Raw genomic sequence first — 20,567 nt, forward strand, 5'->3', positions numbered from 1 at the left:
TCTGTGAAATGTGACAATATCAATGGAAAATATTAATATATGCACGTGTAATTTAAAAAATAATAAATAAAGAAATTAGAAAGTAACAAAACACATAAATTAAACCAAAGTAAAACTGTTTAAATGATAATGTTAATTAGTATAATTTTTGAAACCCTTTGGCAAATTCCAATAATAAACTTTTTTTTTGTGACAAACTTTGAATAGCCTTAATTTGTTCAGGAGTAATAGAATATTCTTCCTGGTCTGATAACTCCAAGTCAGCCTCATTAGCCTTATTAATCATCCAACTATTATTCTTTTTTCTTTTGAGTATGTTGTGTTCTAATTTTTCAATTTCATTAGCTAATTCTAATCTTTGTTGTACATGAAAAATCTGAGATGAAACAACATTCCTCATCTGAAGTGGAACACTAATCGATTCAATCGACATAGAAACTGCCCTTAGGCTTTTTGTATAGTTCATAACATCTTTAGGGGTACAAAACAAAACACAATCGCCTTCTTTAGACGCCCTTGCTGTTCTTCCGCTTCTATGAATCATAAGTGAAGTATTTCTAGGTGGTTGCAGATGAACAACTACATCTACATTTTCTATGTCAAGTCCTCTAGCAAGCACATCAGTACAAACAAGAATTGCAGAATCTGACAATTTAAATGTTTCAATTGATTGTATTCTTTGTTTTTGTGACATATTACCATGTATACCAATAATTTTTAATTCATTATTAAAGCAGTTATTATTGCAGTTTTTTTTGTTCTTTTTTTTATATGGAAGGTCTTTTTGATGTAAGTCTTTACAAATAAGGGTTAAAGACAATAAAGGAACTAATCTATATACATATGAAATTGAATTTACAAATAATAATAGTTTTGAATTGTTAACGGACACTGGACAAATAGTACAGTTAATATTATTAACTCCTCTAGCTTTTCCAGATTCCAACCACTTTGGTGAAAATAAGATTAATAGATATAGTATGAGTCTCATTTCAATTTCATCAGCTTCACATTTAATCATCGATATGGTTAGACCCTTTGGAAGTTTAATTATACCATTTAATTTGCTATTCAATTTACTTTTTTCTCCACTATCTACCGTTTCCCCACTATTTATGGTTGTTTTGAACCTAGATAAATCTATCACACATACTTGATTTTCCCTTAGTTTTATATACTGTAATAAACTTTCCATAGCTTTGTTGCTGTTCTCTGACATTATAGAATTGTTAATTTTATTTTCCGCACCATTACTTAAGTTTTTGTTTTTAATCTGTTTATTAGAGTTGTTTTTTTGATTAAGTTTGGAGAACTTTGGGTGTAGATGATTTGGTAAGGTTAACGTTGCTGAAAATAAATAAGTTTGAATTTTTCTTATAACTTTATTCGGATTCTTAACATCCGTTTTATATATATGTTTTAATATATCTCTAAGCTCCCTATAATGACCCTGCTCAACCAATCTATCTGCCTCATCCAAAACAAGATAGCGTAACTCATCTAATTCGAATCTTATAGATGTCTCCCTTTTTGGATCCATGATATTAATCCTCGAATTTTTTTCACATTCAAAGTCATTTTCCAGTATTAAAGCTGAAAGTCTTCCTGGAGTGCCTATTGCTAGTTGTACATTCTTCTTTTTAACTAATCTTTCTTGTTTTTCTATTGATAAACCGCCTACAAAGGCATGTATACCTAAACCTGTATATTTTCCAACTTCTCTTAAGTGATCTCTGACCTGTATAGCTAATTCTCTACTTGGTAATATAATAAGTGCTTGTAGTTTTGCACTCAACTTATAGTTTGTTTTTTTATTATCTTTTTCAGAAAACTTATCTTCCACCCTTATGACATTAGTCGTCTGAAATCCTAAGCTTTCTAATTCAATTACTGTGTCATCTTTATCATCACAACTAACTTCATCTATGCTATTATCATGTTCATTCAACTCAGTATAATCGCATGTATTCTCGAAATAGTCATCTTTTAAAATTTTCATTTCATTTTTTTCACGCTTTCTTTGTAACATAAACATTATATTTGCTATTATTGGAATTCCGTAAGCCAATGTTTTGCCTGAACCTGTTTCAGCTGCACCTATTATATCCTTTCTGTCTCTAATAGCAGGTATTAAACATGATTGTTGAATTGGAGTTGGTTTTAAAAAATTAAGATTGCTCAAACCCTTTAAAATGCTTGGATGTATAATCAAATTTAGGGACTTTGATTCGTTACTTTCATCCCCGTTCCTGTATGCCTCTTCATATTCATCTGAACACTTATCAAAAATTTTTGTCCATTCATATAATCTTTTTTTTAATTCGTAATAATCCCCCCAATGCTCCTCTGGATCAACTGAAAATTCAATTCCTTGTTTCAGTAAAGTTTTCTCGTTCTTTTTCCTTTTTGTATTTCTAACGTCTTTGTTTGTTTCCCTCCTTTTCTTAGATTTTCTATTATCAAGCCTAATATTGTAGTTACTATTATTATTTATGGTACTTGTTTTACTTGAAACCACATCAGATACAATTAATTCACTTTTTGAATCAGCCTCTCTTTTACATTCCTTATTTTTCATTTTAATGTCATTACTTACTCCCAAGTCGTAAATTGATATTCCTGTCGGATCATCTATCTCCTCGATCATACTTACACCATATTTTGAAAATTCAGACAATAATTTTGTGTCTAAAACGGTCTCCTTCCATTTTATTTTCTTATTATTACTCTTCATCTTATTTGGATTAGACTGTTATATTTATTTAAGTGTTATAATTAAGCAGAAAAAATTTATAAACAGAATTAATAGCCTGTTCAAGTATCAGTATAAGTCATATATTTAATATAGCTATTTTTATTTCGCACTAATTGAGAGATCAATTAAAAAATAGATTAACTAAAGAAAGAAAATTTTCTGTTGTTTGACTTGTCAATATTACAGTTAATTTATTTTTTTTATATTGCTATTTTAGCCATTATAAATCTAATATTGTGACAGGTATCTATTATACATGGCGCCATACACAGCCGCCTAACCAAAACCATCATCAGGTCGTGCTAAACTTGAAACTTAAGCAGGAAATGGATGGAAGTTTAAACTTACCTGGCCGGCGTTCGGGGTCGCTCAAGAATGGCCCTGTCGTAATCCTGAGCAGAGCATTGCACTCCGCTGACTGTGAAGGGTTATGGATTGATCAGAGATCATTTCCAACGGCAAAATTTCTGGCAGCGGTGATCATCTTGCGTGATTGCCAACATTTAAATCAATGTATCATTTAAACTGACCCTGCTTTCGAACTCCTGGCCCTCCTTCCATGTCGCGCTGTCGCTGCCCGGCCCCTCTCGCCGTCCTTTGCACTGTGTCGCCTCTCTCTAGAAGTCCGCACCGCGTTGTCTCTGGTCCTATCGCGGACCGTCCATGGGGTGTCCTTGCCATTGATAATCGGTGGCGGCCTACGTACTTTACACTCAGAGAATTTTCTGGACCTATACAAGCGGACGGATCTGTGACGTTTAAAGGAACATGGACGTAAAATCTAAGTTAAAACAACTACGAATGCGAACGGCTCTCGGCGTGTGAATTCAATTCTCTAAACTACAGGAGTATTTGAGACAGAATACTGTAACAGGTTCTTCAGTCGGTCTTTTTGCTGCTTTCAGACGGTACTTCTCGTTTCAGCTTACCGGATTCCGCAAGGAATTCTTCAAGTTTTGGGATGTACCTGGTTTTAAAAAAAAAAAGTTACTTGTTCATTCATTGCGAGATAATTAAGATAAACTTACCAATACACTATTACAGAGAAGGCTACCAACATAGCTGCCAGCACCAGTAATAATTTCATATGTAGCAGTTCGTTGTATTTATATGCAACATAAGACATTGATAGTGAAAATAGTGATAAAATCATACACGTTATATTTAGTGCTCTTAGAATAAACTTTTGATCAATTCCGAGGGCGTCTTCTATTAAATTAATAAAGCCATTTGAATGTTCATTTAAAGATGAATTATCCTTTATAGTTACATCGGCCATTTTTGACTTTAACACATATGAGTTAACTTGTGTTTCTATGAAACATATAGCTTATCCAATATATATAAAGGTATTAATGTACTTACTTATGTATTTTATTGAGTTGAATATATAAAATTTCTGAGTTGTTCCTTTTATACATATCTAACCTAAACCTATGTGCAGAACATTTGCTTATACCATTAAAAATTAATATTTACCGCCACTTTCGGCGGCAACATGATACGGCAATATTGACATTGCATGCACAGGTTATAGCTTTGAAATAAGGAAAGAGTTGGAGAAAATAAAGCCAGAAACAGGAAGATAGAAGCCAACAAGCTTAAATAGCGCAAAATAATACTGTTATTTCGACCATATTTATGAATTCAAAATTAAATATTGAAAAAAGGGAGGCAAATAATGTGAAGTAATGTTCGCATGCAAATAATAGATATATTGTGATCTGTTATATAACTGAAGCTGACATTCATGTTAACATATAATAATTAAAGTTACATTAAATTATGTGCACACGCAATTTTGATGGCAGTTTAACTGAAATAATAATAATTAATATTTATGAAAAAAAATGTCCACTTAAAAAGACAAAAATAACAATGAATAATGATACAGGCTGTGTTATGCGTATTGTGGGGTTTCAGGGAAAAAAAGTGGGAAACGATTAAAAAATAAATATAGCAAAACAAAAAATAAATAAGAAAAAGGACACAATAAATAAGTCATATAATTAAATTTTGAAATATGTTGGTGATAAGAGAAGACGATTACAATTCATTATGGGCGGAGTTGCAGTGGCCAGGGGAAAAGTTTGAGAGGGTCATGAGTTATTTTAGGAAATACGCAGGATTGGAAGAGGGATTAAGCAGCAAAAGATTAACAAAGTTGTTGTTAGATTTGGGAAAAAGTTGTTATACAGTAAGGGGTGGTTTGGAATCATTAACTGAACGAGGTGACTTGTGTTGGATAATTAGTGGGACTAACATAATGAGCGGATCACAGTTTATGTGTTTAGCAGGCTTAATGGACAATTCTACACCTCATTCAACAAACAGCCCGGCTGGTTTATTAAGACTTGAGATGATATTTATGTATTATGACAAGGGAAATAAGGGTTATTGGGACAAGAATGATTGGGAGTTAATAATGAAAGATATACAATATCCATCTAAGAATGGTGAAAAACTGGTTCCATATCCACTTAAACATGACCAATTCATTAATTTTGAGATGTTAAAAAAATTGGTTGAAACAAGAAGATTAAGAGGTACATCACAGTTATTAAGGATATCATTTGATAAGAAAAATACTGATAGTGATAAAAATGAAAATTCGATTATTTCAGTAGTGAATAACAGCAAAAATAAAACTGACTGCAATATAAGTAAAAATGACACAAGTAATTATGTTGAATGTAAAATTAAATTAGTTGATGACAATATAAAGACTTGCGATATTAAAAGTTCAAACTATTCACCAAATTCAAAAAAAACATTACGTGTATTTTCACCTAAAAAGAAAAGACAACAAAAAATCCAAAATGAACCGTCAAAAAGTACTTTTATAGAAAGTGTTTCTTCTTATATGTCAAAGATACCCGCAGTTCAGAACTCACCTGCAATAAACAATAACTCACCTAGAATAATGGCTTTTAGATCTGAGGTAACTCCTAATCCATATTTCATGGTTGAGGCTATGAATGATTTATCTAATGGTGGAATGATGATTAACAATCATAATAAATGGAGAAACCAGTCATTATTACCTATACAGCATAATTATCAGACGCCAATACATTTAATGTCATCCCAGATTCCAAATAATACTGATAGTGATTTTATATCTCCAGTATTAAAAAATGTGGTTGGAATTAATGATGATTCAAATAACGAGGTTTTAAACCTGAATTCACTTCAAAATTTGGGTCAATCACTACAAAATATTGGACAATCTTTGATATCAATGATTCCAAAAGTATTTACTGTCCCAAATATAACAGTTAGTGCAGGTAATTATACATATGTTTCTCAAACAGATTTACAAAATAGAATGAATAATTGTAGTTCTAATAATAACAACAATATTGATTTGAAAAATGAGAAAGTTTGCCATAATTCATTAGATAATGTTATATGTGATCAAGAGAAAGTAAATTATAATAATATAATTCATTATTCAGAAAAAGATGATAAGAGGAGCCAGGCTTTTAGTAATATTAATCTTCCAAATTTTCACTCTACGTATTCAAACGATAACTATCCTATGTCAATAAACCTAACAAGAGTTCGAGAAGAGGATTCAACATTATTGCCAGTTATTCCTGAAATAGACGCCAAATTAAATCCATATATCATTGGAAATGAACGTGAAATTGATACAAATAAAAGAGTAGTAGTTGGCAAAGATTGTTTTATAAACAAAGATATTAATTCACATAGTAAAAATGAATCGATAACAAAAGATGGTTTTTATGGTAATTTATATGAAAGTAATATTAACAATAATAATAGTAATAATGGTGATATTAGATCGTCGAATTCAATAAGATTAGAGGAAATCGATTATTTCCTTACATTTATGGAGCAATTATTATACAATGAAATAATGGAAAATAATAATATTTTTAAAAATGTAATAGAAAAACATGATAGTAATTTTAATTTAACTGATGAGGAGAATAAGTACTTTGGTAAAATAATGATAATTTCAACAATGGATCAACTATTATTGACATTTGCACTGAGTTGTATAATATCTCACCAAAATAATTATTATAATTTTGATCAGGCACAAAACAAGGGTATACTTGGTAATGGGGTAACTCCGGATGAAATAAATAATGAGGTTAATAAATTGTCAGATTTATTTTACAGAATATACAGAATAATGTATCAGGATTTGAAGAATGAAATGGAAAGAAATTGTAGTAATACCGTTAAAGATGATAATAGTGATAATAAGAACAATGTAGATTATACAATGTATGATGACTTACCATATGTAATAAAAATGGTTTGGGAAAAGATTAAAACTGCACTACAAGATGATTCAGATAAGGAGGAAATAATAAAGGATATTTGTGTTGTTTATTATCACTATATATTGGAGACCAACGAATCATTTAGCACTAATTCTGAAACTGGTGATAAAATAAAATATCATTCAATAGATGAGATGATTGAGATAGTTAGACAAAGATATGTAATAGCAATGAAAATGTTATCCTTAAACAACAAGGCAAAAAACAATAATGTTGTTAAAAATTTAACAAAAAATCAACTAGGTAAAGTGAATATAAAAGACGATAAAATAAATGTTTATTTTAATAATATAGATAACAATATAAAATATAATTCATCTAGTTACGAGAATGTTTCTTCAACCTGCAACTCAGTACAAGTGGATAGTAATAATAAATACAATCAGAAAATTATGTTAACATCGCCCTCTCCTAAATACCCACTATTGACAGCTACATCTTCTCCTAACTATCATATATACAAGATGAATGTTGGTTCTTTAAGAACTGTAGGTACATCAACTAAAAAATTGGAATGTGACTCCTCGAGAAAATTTTTTGAGAACAGTGCTGAATATGGTTTAAGTAATGACTTGGTTCCATGTTTATCATCAGAGAATTTATTTGGAAAAATTAACTCAACAAATCGTGAACCTATAAATAAACATGATTTTAATAAAACTAGGGATATTGGATTTTATAGTGGAGCCATTTCATCTTCAAAAAGTTATACAAGTATAAATAACAAACTTCAAACTAATATAGCAAGTTATTGCCCTGCAGAACACATATTAACCGACAAAGTACCAGATGCGAGATTGGAAAGAAAGTCTAGAATTCCATCAAGAATATTATAAATTAATTTTATTTAATACTAAAAAAGTATAACATAAATTTACATGAATGCCTCTTTTTTTTCAATTAAGGAATTATTTAAATAGTATAAAGAAAATTTAAACAATGAGAATCAATATTAATATAAATAGTAGTAATTCATGTAGGTAAGTATTTGTAGTTTTTTTTATTATCTCGCTTTCTTATTTATTGATGGTTTATGTCTTCAGAATACAGAAATATAATTAAATACTTTAATATTTTTGAAATACATGTGTATAATGTATTTTTTAAAAGAGGAAATAATTTATGTGTTACATTTATCTGAGGTGAGAAGTGTAACCAAGAACTCAAAACCTTGTTATAGGCGGTAATAAATATTAATATCTGTAGTGGGCAGAAAATTTAAATGTGTAGGGGCTTAGATATTATGAATAAAAAAAGATAAAGAATTACATATATGATACGTATATAATATCGGCAATATTGTGTAGAAGAAACAATAGTTCGAACTAATGTTTTTTTACTGCTTATATTCTAATGAGTTCGGATGAAAGGTCTGAGAATGAGGAGGAAATAGGCAGTTTAATTGAGTATGATGAACCAGTACAGCCAATGGTTTTGAATGTTTACAATGTATTAGCTAGTGCACATACAGGTGTGAATATAGATTTAGATTGGTTTACACTAAACTTTGGAAATACTTATTACGATCCCCAAGAATTTCCAGCAGCAAGGTAAGTTTATATTTTTCTTTTTGTCAGTTTTATGTTTTCCTTTAAGCTAAAATATGTTTTTATTAATTTGTTTCTTTATTCCCTTACATTTTACCTTATAAGCATTGGAAAGCATTTTTTTCCAATATTTTAAATATTGATATATACTAGCTTAAAGGAAATTAGAAAAGAGAGTACCTGACAAAAAAAATTTATTTTTTTTCTATTAAATTGAATATATTATATTTTTTAACCAATTAAAAACGTTTCAGAGTTGACGTCCACGATAAATATTCGAATTTGATAATAACTGTATCAGTGTTTTCAAATGGTAAGATTCAGGCAACAGGAGCTTCAACAGTGGAGCTAACAAAAAAATCATTGAAAAAAATAGTAAAAAAAATGATAGAACGTGGTTATGTAAAAGCAAAGCTACTGAATTTCGAGGTACACAATATTCAAGGTGTAATAGATGCGGGATTCCCTGTTGATTTAAGAATACTCAGAGACTTATATGAATACGTAGATTATGAACCTGAAAGAAATCCAGGATTGAAAATTAGAATACCCGTTCTTTATATAAATGATCAAGATGTAAATCCTGAATACCTTCAAAGGAAATTGTTGAGTCACTTATATAATGATGCAGGTAACCGTATTAGAAATAAAAGTACAAGATCACGAGGTAACTCAAAAGATAAAATAGAAATTGTAACCTTGACTATACATTTCTCTGGAAAAATAGGAATGGCAGGGGCTAAAACAGTTAAGAGCCTTGAAGATGTTCTCATGTATATAAAACCATACTTAATTCGTTCTAAATTAGTATAGTTAATATAGAAATAAATTTAATATGTATTTAAACTCTGGTTAAATACTTTTAACAAATTATTATAAATTACGGCAACGGTTTTATAGATTTTTGACAATTTACAACTTATGGCGCCTGATGTGTGGCACACAGTTGAGTACTTTAGGTATTTGCCCGACTAAAAAAGCAGAATAGCAGTCCTAAAATTCTTTTTTCTCATTCACATTTTCATATAAATGGTTTTATACAGTAAAGTGTGTGAATTAAATGAACAAAAATAACAGGAGTATATTTAAACAGAAGAGTGAACAATATAAATAACTTTCACTTTAAATGACTAGTACATAGTATAAGTATAATATAATGAATAAATTAATACTTTATCAATTAATTTATAAAATAAAAGTTAGTTTACACTTTTTTCCTGTGCATGTTTTCTATCTTTTCTAATTAAACAAAACCCTATTAATAGCAATAAATAGCGAAAATCGCGACTCAAATAGAAATGACGCAAATTGATTGAGAGGATCAATATTAGTTGGCTCAACAAGGAGATTCAAAATTCCACATATAACTATAGAAATGGTAAATGTGGGTTTCCAGTCTTCTCTAATAATATTGATACAAACATTACCAGTACCATCGATATTGGGGTGAAGTATTTTGTTTAAGCATTTAACTTTAGGTGGTTTAAAAGGATAGTCTTTAGGTACTTTAATTAAAAATTGAAGTATTTTGTTTTTCCATATTCCTTCCTCAGGTTTTAAAGCAACAATAAAATTATTAGATATTTCTGAAGTATTTATATTTTTAGATAATTTTTTTTCTGCTAATTCTTTATCAAATTGCGATTCTAAATTATCGATAAGAGATTCATTATTAAATTTCACAATACAGAACTCCGGAATACCGATATCTTCAAATTCTTTTTTTAATCTTAATATTGAAAGGTTCATATAATCTAATTAGAATTTGTACAATATTTTACTTTATACTAAATTGATTCACAGTTATTATTAATGAAAATATTTATTGTAAAAGTATCACAAAATTAATATTATTTATTTTGTACCGTTTTTTTTTCTTATTATAATGAATAATAACATTAATTTTAATATTATTAATATTATTTCTTATTTATCTTTTTCCGTTTGCTCACTTTTTATTTTCCATTCAATATGTACTAGCGCCTTAGCATTTAAAGATTGATCTGTTGAAAATAAACAAATTTCATGATAAAAACATTAATGTTTTTCTTTACTGTATTATCAGGTAGACAAATTTAAGCTCAAAAAACATTTTTTACTTTATATGTGTACCCTAACTTTTCTGTTACAACATTTTGAGCTATAAAATGTAATCAATTTAATTTCTAAATTAATTCAGTTCGCGTTATATTAAAAAAATAGCATATCTAATCAAAATTAATAGATTAAAAACTAATGACTTACTATAAATTAAATTTAAGTCAAATATAAAAGCTCATGAATTAAATTAAAAGTGAAATAAGAAAATAATTACAAAAGAAAAGGGATCAAATAAAATAGAATAATAGTTCAAATTATTCAAAATTAATCTAAAATTACACTTAATTTCCGTAAATAAAACATAAGGTTAACTTGATTCAAATACATTATAATATATAAATGAATTATATTCTTTATTTTGCTAGTCTTAATCAATTTCAGGTTTAGCAGTTTTTCTGAGCATTGATTTATTACATGAGGTACACAATACGGCATTATATGATATGGGGTATGCCATTTTATGCAAACAATTGGGGCATGGAGTAAAGACACAACCCAGACTTAATGAGTTGGTGCTTAAAAAAATTTGTGGAGCCAAACTAATAATTTGGCATTTAACGATATCACCAGGTCTAAAACAGTCATTCATCCAATAGTGCATTTGTGAATCCATATGTTCTTTAGACAGATTATTTTTTTCACCAGATAAATTTGATAAATAAATTACGTTTTTATCTTCAGTATTGTTAATATTCCAACACCCAATATCTTGTACCTTTAGAATTCCCATAATTCCATCATTATCATTTTTCTGTCCAGACTTAAGAATTTTGTCCAAAAGCCTTATTTCAACACCTTTTCTAGGTAAAATTCGATTTACAATACCAAAAGTTATATCTCCAATTAAATAATTTGTTTTAATATTACCTATTTGATCTTCTTTACAAAATAATGTTATATGTGTTTCATCATTCTCGTCTAGGCAAATTCCACTTAATGAATTATCCTCAGTATCAATATTCCTAATGCGTTGACCTGGGATTAATATTTCGTCATACGATTCATCTTCCACTGTATATTCGTCTATCTCAGATTTACAGTGCATTATTTCATGTTTCCGTTAATTTAAACAAGATAAATTACAAAGTAATTTAAAAAACAAACTCAATTTATCTGTCAAAAATGCTCATCACAATTTAATACATATAAAAAGGCAGTAAATTCCCCAAATTGTACCACCTTTCTCTATTTTATTCCCTGTTCATTCCTTCTATCAGTGAAGAACGTTCCATTTCAGAGACCAACAATTAAACATTACCGCCGTTTGCAATAAGGCGCCCGTGTCGAGGATTCTTATCTTGAAGCAATACAAGGAACAAGCAACCCATATTTACCATAGTAAAAAAATAAATAAAAAACAATAAAACGATAAGTTAACATGAGTTTTGTATAATTATATATAAATTGATAAACATGTAGCAAATTCTGGATAAAAATAAGACTTTATAAAAATAGGTATAGATACATATCAAAAATGAAATCATATTTACATTCAAGGATCGCATTAATATAGAACAACAATATAATTTTTAATACAGGATTTAAATGTTTATTTGACATTGTTTTAAACAATAAATTAAATAGGCGAACTAATTATCCAAATTAATGTGTGGGTTTGTGTTTTTTAATAAAATGTGGGGTTAAATACCTTTCTTCTTAATGCACAATTTTATACCGTGTTTAGTTATTTTATTTGATATATTTGCTTCAAAATAGATACATAATTCTAAATTTGATACTATATTGAGTCTTAAACTTGAATTTAAATCTTTTATTCACTAAGATAAATATAGTTGTTTATTTCTTAGAATAAAAATAGTATTTGGCGCCGTTCAAGTAACTTTTATTCGCATGTAGTAGGCAGATACGGTAATAAGTATCATGAGACCTATTATTTTAAAGTTACAGATGCAAAAATAAGTGGGGCTAATAGTATAGTACGTTAAATAATAAATGTATGTGTATATACGTATATAAAATATACAATTTGTTCTATGTGGTATTTTTTCTTTTCCCTTTTTTAGGGTGTGGGATGAGCGAAAATAAAATAAAAAGTAATTATTAGCATCAACATCGACAAATACACTGATTATTAAATAATAAACATCTAAATAATACAAAGAAGAGTTATTGTTTTTTATATAAAAAATAAGAGAAATAATTGTTAAAAAAACAACTAAAACTACAAAATCCTGGTACTGAATATAAGTTAGAGTAGATTTATTTGCATGAGAACACAAATAAATTATTATAAAAACAATAACTAAGTTAAATATATATATATATATATATTATCTATTTACAAAGAACACAAAAAATAGATTTGTCACATCAGCGGTAGCGGTGGGATAGAATGACAGCTACTAGAAGAAGAGTTCTTGAGGAAAGTAAAGCAGGTGGAATATCTGGTGAAAAAGCAGTTTCATCTAGAACTACAAGAAGAACAAGGGATGATGGAGAGAAATCAGAGAGAGAACATGAACATCTTCAAAGAGATTTATCAGTTGGTAGCATAAAAAGAGGAATAAATAAGAAAAAAGAATCTACTTGTGTGTTTTTATTTGGAAAAAAAAGTATATCAATATATAATTTTCTTCCAAGAAAGGATTTATTGTTATTCTTTTTAGCTTCAATAATAGAAAGTGCTTTCTTTTACATTTACGTAACATTGTTTACCCCATTATTAAGACCATTATTGTTTGATGGTCATGGTCACAAAATGATAATGAGTTATTTGGGTGATTCCGGATTACTTCCATATTTTCAAAGGTATAATGTAATTTATTATTTGGATATTTTATTTGAGTGGTTAGGAACATGGGAACACTCAAATCAGCAAAGATTTTTAACGTTTAGCTCATCGTTTATTTTTGGATATGTATTCTATAGAGGCTATGAAATCTGTCCGACATATACAATAGTTAATTATCACTTAGGGAGATATCCAGGTTTTGGAACTATGTTAGGTTCACTACTCTCGTCTACATTTGGTGGAGTTTTAGGTGGATATCTACTTTTTTACTTGTCAAATGTTAAATTGGTAATACCTATTTATCTCTTGGATGGGATTGGTATGAAAGATTATACTGTTTTTCCTGTTAATACATTTTTTGGTGAGCTTTTGTTATCATTCATTTATTCACTAGGTGTAAGCATTGTTTGTCGTGTAGGTCCAAGATTTCCAGGCGCTGCAGAACTTTCTTGGTTTTCAAATGCAAACTTAAGTATCATGGCAAATTCATTTAGAGCTCCTGGTAATTTAACCTTGACATATTCTGCACTATACGGATCTTTCTCTGGTGACTACTTAGGAGCAATCATTCTTGGTTCTGCAAATATTATTGGTGCACTATTAATAAATTCTATTTTTCGTGAAAATCCTCTAAATAACAAAAACAAAATTCCTTCAAAGAATAAAAAATCAAGTAAAAGATAAAAACCATTTGTTAGATATTCAAAACAAATTTATGTTCTTCGCTAAGTTTTTCTTAATAAAGATGAATTATTATAATAATATGAATTTGATAGATAGATAAAGACATAAAAGCAAAATTATTTAAATAAGTACTGACTACTAGAATTAATACAATAGTAAACTTAGGAATAAAGTTGGAATTAAAAACATAATAGTGATAATAATAGAATACTTTAATTATTGTAATGCATTGCACTCAAAAGGAGCCAAAAAGTTTTCATAAGATGTGTATGATATTTTTGAAAGAAACATTTGGGTGGCAGGTCTACCAGTTTTTTGCAAAAGATGTGATATTAGTTGTATTGGCAAAAAAATGAGACTTTCACCATTACTAAGTGACTTTAAAAGTCCAAATTCACTGAATGTCATTAGAATATCATTACACTCAATCCTTGTTGCATCACTTAACTGCTGTACAGTAATAAACTTGGTATTTGGACAGCATCCCAATGAATCAATGACACATCTACTCTCAGAGATGTTTATTTGATTTTGTCCCCTCTTCTCCTTTTGTTTAGAAGATCTAGTTGTTCTTTGATTTTGGGTTTGATTGTTACTGTTCTGATTCTGAGGAATCACATCTTCGAAATCTTTAATTGAAGCTGCTTCTTTAAGTAAAGATTTTCCATTGTTATCTTCTTTTTTTGGACCATTCCAAAGAATGACATCCTGAGCACCGTCCATTAAGAGTTCTAGTAAAACATATCCCCAGTACGAAATGTAAGAAACCCTACCGAGATCAGATAAAGGTCTTTCCGGTGATCCTGGTTTTTGTTCAAGATGAGAAAGGCAATAAGAAAAATTAATCAAATATTTTCCATATCCTTTTCTTTGGTACTGAGGTAAGATCATTATACATGAAAGATTATTTTTGCTAAATTTCTCTTTCGAAAAGTAACCGACTATATGATATCCATTTTCATCATATTCTGTTAATACATAAAACAAAAACAAGTGAACTGAATTATATAGTGTCTTGTGATCTAAAAATAGTTTTGATAAGAAACATAAATTCTCGCAGTATACTCTAGCTAAACGACCGTCGACCTCAAACATAGAAAGATCATCTTGTCTTAAAAGTTCATTTCCAGGTGGATAAAACATAAGACAACATTTTTGATGCCTTATGTACTCATCTGAATGAGCAAAAAATGACAAACAAAATTCACATATATATAGTATATCTACGTTTTGTACCTCTTTTGGATATGGCGAATAGTACCATGTATCTACCATGTAAGCTCCCATTGCTATCTTCCCTATAGTTTTTACTTTTGTAAGATCTTCGTGTTCTTTTAAATATTCTTCATCCATGCCTTCATGGGCTAAATCATGATAATATGGTATTTCACCAATAATTATGTCATCACGAGAAACAGAAAGAACAGAAGCAGTTAACTTTGGAACTTCCGGTTCAGATTGTTGTTCCGCTTCGGCTGAAGATTCATCACTGGAATTTTGACTAGTTGTATTACTATGATGGTTTTTTGGTTTGCTTTTTGATAATGGAAGATATTCATTAGGAATTACTCTTAATGATTCCCAACTAAGCCAACAGTCAAGTCTGCGATCCGTACCTTCCCAATGTATATAATAATCATAATTCATAGCCTGATTTGAATTACTTCCTTTTAATTTCAAACCTCGTCTCTCCCTACAATGTACAACTAATGCTGGACGCCAAATTCTAATTAAACCTTGAGTACCGGGTACAATATTGCTTTCTGTTAATCTTTGTATGTTTTTACCTCCTTTTTGCTGCACACTGGACGAGGTTTTTTGTCTGTACTCACATCCCATTATTTGTGTTTTTGGCAATAGGGCACCTGGAAATTGTCTCATGTAACTATCCAAACCTGAAAATCCACTTTTTTGCCTATTTTCCCCACCAGAAGATACCTTCTGTCCCTTTTTTATTACTTTAGTAGAATCCTCCTTACTACTTTTAGTCATCCCTCATTAGTCACTACCACCACTGTATACCTTTTATTATTTTTGTTACCTTTTCTCACTTAATTCTACTTTATTATATATTATTATTTATTCACTGTTCCCAAGTTTGATCACCCTGCCTTTTAAGTAACTATTCAGGCCCACTTATTCCCGCAATTTTTTCATTCTATTTACCCCTCGGTTTCTTCTAATTAGATAAACTATAACAAATAAATGACTTGGCGGTAAACAATGTTGTTTCTTAATATTTCGATATAATTTAAATAAAGAAAACCATACGCACAATTGAAATATATTAAAATAGTGTAATTAAAATATCCGACTAAATCTATATGTGTATCTCTTAACTATACTTTGCTATAAAAATACTTCTTGTAACAACCCATACTTACCCTTAACGTATAATAACTAATTTGTTTGTTTATATACCACAAAAATTGACGGAAACAGAATTTAATACCACATACATTTTAACTGATAAATACGTTTAAGACGTGCCAAACCTATAAATCCACTATTTATTCAAACCTATCACTTTTAACACGAACTATAATTAACACATCATTCTGCATCTAAAAAAGTTCGAGTAAACATGTCTCCCCGCTATTTATAATTTCGATGCCGATTATACCGGTGAAAGGTCTGCATTTAAATAAACATTGTATTTTGGGAATAAATATATTAGAAATAAAGTTTGAAACGGAAATATAAAAATCAAAAATATTGTAATATAGCGTGCACTAGATAACAGTGTAAACGAATAATTAGAAAACTAAATTAGTTAAAATGAGTATCGATACCTTTCAATTCCGTCGTATATTTTTGAAACAAGTAGATTTTTCAGATTTGAATCGCTTATGAAAGGATGAGTTATATCAGATGTAGTATGAGCAAAGAAAATATCGATCCAATTTTTGTAAATAGACGAAATAACATCTATATCATTAATGTCGTTCAGTGGCAAATCGCAAATTTTAATGTTATCGCTTTCATTAAAATTATTGTACTCATCCACTAATTTTAAGCAATATAAACAATATAAAGATATAATTGTGTTAGGAACTGAATTAGGGTTAATTGAAATTAAGCTTTCAATGGAACTCTCAAGAATTAAATTAAGGAAGTTTTCATTTGTATCATAATTATTTGTTGTTGGATTATAACTATCTCCAAGTAAGCATTTATTACAAAAAGAGTTTTTTAGAAAATTATATATTTTAATTAATTTGTCTTTAGTTTTATCAGTATAAGGAGATTCCCAAACGTTTGTGTCGGAATTCCATACAGGTTTATATATAAGACTAAAAACAGGTTCAACTTGTTTGGAAAAACAAATAATTGTATTTAGAAAAGGTGGAAATTCAATTATATTCTCACTATCATTATTGTTTTTATTGATATCTTTGCTTCTATCACCATATAACAATGGGAATAAATGTATTATTTCTTCAATAATACCATTTTGTGAGAAAAATTCAAGCAAAAACTTAATTTGTTTATCAATTGGAACATTAATTGAAAGGCTTAAACTGTTGTATTCAGTGGAATTATTGTTTAATATGTTATATTCTTCAGGGATATTGCTTTGGAATTTGTAAATTGAAAATAAATCATCATCAATGCTGTCAATATTGTCTGATGTTTTGTATTTTGAACAAGAATTTAATTTTAAAAAATGACAAGGAGGAACATTTAAAAAGTGTTCTAATGCTAACCAAACCATGTAGTTGTTTTTATTGTAGCTCTCATTTTTAGTATTAAAATGTTTATTATTATTATTGTCCAAATTAGAAAGTTCCATTAACAATATTATTTTTTCTAAATATAGTAGAATTGATTTATACGTTATAAATGAAAAATTGCAGTCGTTTATTTTATATTCAATTTTATTTAATGAAATTTTAAATTCTAAATTAATTTGATTGTATCTTTCTATTATTAACTTCCTTGAAAAATCTAATTTATAAGTCTCATCTAATATTATTTGAGGAATGAATTCACGAATAAATTTTATAAAAACAGAAATTGACTCATCTATTGTCCAATCAAATTTTAAATTTGAAAATATACAATTTCTGCAATTTTCGTTCTCTATATTTTCATTTATCGAATTAATATCACGAGACTCAGACTTATTATCTCTAATTAAAAATATTCCCACGTCCAAATCAAACTGCGTGTTATCTGATATTTGTTCATACAATAAAGGAATTTTATTTGCTAATAAAGATAGAGTAGTTAATGCATCATCCATAAATTCTTCTAAATCAATGCATTCTTGAAGATAAATCGCTGGGTCACAAAGATCTGTTTCTATAAGCCATCTTGTATAATTCATAATTACACTAGATCTTAAATTTTTAGATTTGTATTCTAGCGAAACATTTTCCAAAAACCCTTCATAAAACAAAATATCGAATAAATGAGCTGCTAGGAAAGGTCCATATAATTGTGGTGAATCGTAAATATGAGAAACAAATTCACTCATGTTTTTAGATAATAAATGCAAAACACCAACTTCGTGCTCGAGCATTTCATGGGATTTTCCATTTATAATTGAGCCCACAATCCTTTTATAATGTACTTTATCTTCTTTTTCATATATTTTTTCTTGGGCCTTACCTAACTCTACACACTCCAAGTATACTGAAAGGAATTGAGTGAAATTTTCCAAATTTATGCCTGGAACATACATAAATGAGAATATGAATGCCTCAAGCCATGAATTTGAACAAGACTGTATAATATTACCATTTCCAAGAAGTCCTTCTATTGAAATCTGAACAACCAACGGAAGTTTGTCTTTCAAATTTATAAGTCCTTCGCTAAGTCTTCTATTATTCGAATTAAGTTCTTTTGAATTATGAGATAATAAATTCGTTAGATTCATTATATATTTATTATTCGGAAAAATGTTCCAAACGCTTGAGTTATACAATTCTGTTTCATTCAACAACAATACTCTGGTTAATATTTTACCTAGATTATCCTGCACTTGAGTAAATTCTACTTTGCTTTTCATATTGTCTAATAATTCACATGATTCTTGCATATCTAAATACTTATCAGTTAATTCTGTTAATTCCTTTATAATATTTGAAACTGTGTCCCTCATTCCATATTTAGTATACCATTTAAATAAATTAATACTTAAATTATCATATTTTGAATAATAAACTACATAAAATAAGTCTACTATATATGCACTAAAATAAAACATATCAAATGAGCTGTTTAAGTCCTTTTTTTCCACATAATTTCCTAAATTATGAAATGACTCTACAAATACATCTCTCACACTTTTTATATAATCTTCCAGTGATTTCGAAATTATCTGTTCACTTTTTCCTATCAAATTTGTATTCACTTCATACTGAAAATTCTCAAATACATCGTGGAGTGACCTTGCAACAACCTCTATAAGTGCTAAATCTGACTCTTTATTTAAATTTATGTCTTTATCAGCCATATTTTGATTCATTTTTATTTATTTTTATATTTACTTTGTTGTTATGCACTAATTATTGAAAATAAACGTCACCAAATACCATAAAAATTAAGTTGAATACTTTTAGCTTTATTAGCATCAAATTAATTAATTCTTAATTAATTATATCAACATAAACATATTCTGTTCATGATAACATTTATTTTTATTTTCCAAATCCCACTTCTCAACTAGCGTTCAGAAATTTGCGCCAACCCAACTATCATTAATTCCCGTTCGTGATTTATCATAATAACCAAATAGGCAGAATAAAACATGCATAGTAAAATATTTATGATTTATTGCATCAAAACTATGCTGCATCTTAACTGCAATGCCCTAACTTTTCCCCTTAACTCGTTTAATATATTGATTTCAATCATAAATAACACTTAATAGAGATAGGTTTCTAACCGCCAGGTACTTCAATTTATTTCGGTACCTATATAATAAATGAAATATATTTTTATTTCAAATGTTCAGATATAAATCATTTAACTAAGTAGTTAACACAACTCAAGTTAACTTTTTATTTATTTCATTAATATATGTATCACTACTGCATTAACTTTACCCCCTTTATTGATCATTTATAAATTCATATTTGCATGCATGCAAGTATACAACTTTTGCTCACATTTAAAAAAAGTGAAGATTAAATACTAAATCACACAAAAACTATTTGTTTCTTGTTAATTTAATCTTGTCCTTGCATCATATAAATATTTCTATCAGTATAATAATCACAACACAGTTATGGGAAACGCATATATTATAGCTTTAGATTGAAATTACCAAAATATACAAATATTTGTGTGAATTGATTAAAATTCTGGTTCAAAATATAATGAAATTTGAACTCTATATGTAATGTTTTGTATTCAAATGTTTTTTAAAGATCTATTGGCGGGAATTTGCTTAATTTAAAATT

General features: G+C 28.6%; 9 protein-coding genes across 9 annotated transcripts; 3 read left to right on the top strand and 6 right to left on the bottom strand.

The window, feature by feature from the left end:
• Positions 1-136: 136 nt before the first annotated feature.
• On the bottom strand, positions 137-2,734 carry FG386_001883 (DEAD/H (Asp-Glu-Ala-Asp/His) box polypeptide; the record flags this gene model as incomplete). Its single annotated transcript, XM_067341276.1, has 1 exon — positions 137-2,734. One exon carries the CDS (start codon positions 2,732-2,734, stop codon positions 137-139), a length of 2,598 nt encoding a protein of 865 aa, XP_067195519.1.
• A 900-nt stretch (positions 2,735-3,634) lies between these two features.
• Positions 3,635-4,034, bottom strand: FG386_001884 (uncharacterized protein; the record flags this gene model as incomplete). The annotated part of the gene is made up of 2 exons (XM_067341277.1): positions 3,635-3,722; positions 3,784-4,034. The coding sequence occupies 2 exons, from the start codon at positions 4,032-4,034 to the stop codon at positions 3,635-3,637; spliced, it is 339 nt and encodes a 112-aa protein (XP_067195520.1).
• A 744-nt stretch (positions 4,035-4,778) lies between these two features.
• On the top strand, positions 4,779-7,910 carry FG386_001885 (uncharacterized protein; the record flags this gene model as incomplete). Its single annotated transcript, XM_067341278.1, has 1 exon — positions 4,779-7,910. One exon carries the CDS (start codon positions 4,779-4,781, stop codon positions 7,908-7,910), a length of 3,132 nt encoding a protein of 1,043 aa, XP_067195521.1.
• Positions 7,911-8,427: 517 nt separating this feature from the next.
• On the top strand, positions 8,428-9,434 carry FG386_001887 (uncharacterized protein; the record flags this gene model as incomplete). The annotated part of the gene is made up of 2 exons (XM_067341280.1): positions 8,428-8,624; positions 8,876-9,434. 2 exons carry the CDS (start codon positions 8,428-8,430, stop codon positions 9,432-9,434), a joined length of 756 nt encoding a protein of 251 aa, XP_067195523.1.
• Positions 9,435-9,860: 426 nt separating this feature from the next.
• Positions 9,861-10,370, bottom strand: FG386_001888 (ubiquitin-conjugating enzyme e2; the record flags this gene model as incomplete). Its single annotated transcript, XM_067341281.1, has 1 exon — positions 9,861-10,370. One exon carries the CDS (start codon positions 10,368-10,370, stop codon positions 9,861-9,863), a length of 510 nt encoding a protein of 169 aa, XP_067195524.1.
• Positions 10,371-11,088: 718 nt separating this feature from the next.
• Positions 11,089-11,766, bottom strand: FG386_001889 (uncharacterized protein; the record flags this gene model as incomplete). The annotated part of the gene is made up of 1 exon (XM_067341282.1): positions 11,089-11,766. One exon carries the CDS (start codon positions 11,764-11,766, stop codon positions 11,089-11,091), a length of 678 nt encoding a protein of 225 aa, XP_067195525.1.
• Positions 11,767-13,074: 1,308 nt separating this feature from the next.
• FG386_001890 (uncharacterized protein) lies at positions 13,075-14,157 on the top strand (the record flags this gene model as incomplete). Its single annotated transcript, XM_067341283.1, has 1 exon — positions 13,075-14,157. The coding sequence occupies one exon, from the start codon at positions 13,075-13,077 to the stop codon at positions 14,155-14,157; it is 1,083 nt and encodes a 360-aa protein (XP_067195526.1).
• Positions 14,158-14,373: 216 nt separating this feature from the next.
• Positions 14,374-16,149, bottom strand: FG386_001891 (MOZ/SAS histone aceytl-transferase; the record flags this gene model as incomplete). Its single annotated transcript, XM_067341284.1, has 1 exon — positions 14,374-16,149. One exon carries the CDS (start codon positions 16,147-16,149, stop codon positions 14,374-14,376), a length of 1,776 nt encoding a protein of 591 aa, XP_067195527.1.
• A 781-nt stretch (positions 16,150-16,930) lies between these two features.
• Positions 16,931-19,630, bottom strand: FG386_001892 (uncharacterized protein; the record flags this gene model as incomplete). The annotated part of the gene is made up of 1 exon (XM_067341285.1): positions 16,931-19,630. One exon carries the CDS (start codon positions 19,628-19,630, stop codon positions 16,931-16,933), a length of 2,700 nt encoding a protein of 899 aa, XP_067195528.1.
• Positions 19,631-20,567: the final 937 nt, after the last annotated feature.

The sequence above is a fragment of the Cryptosporidium ryanae genome (genome assembly GCF_009792415.1).
Source record: "Cryptosporidium ryanae isolate 45019 chromosome Unknown contig_29, whole genome shotgun sequence".
NCBI classification, from domain to species: domain Eukaryota; phylum Apicomplexa; class Conoidasida; order Eucoccidiorida; family Cryptosporidiidae; genus Cryptosporidium; species Cryptosporidium ryanae.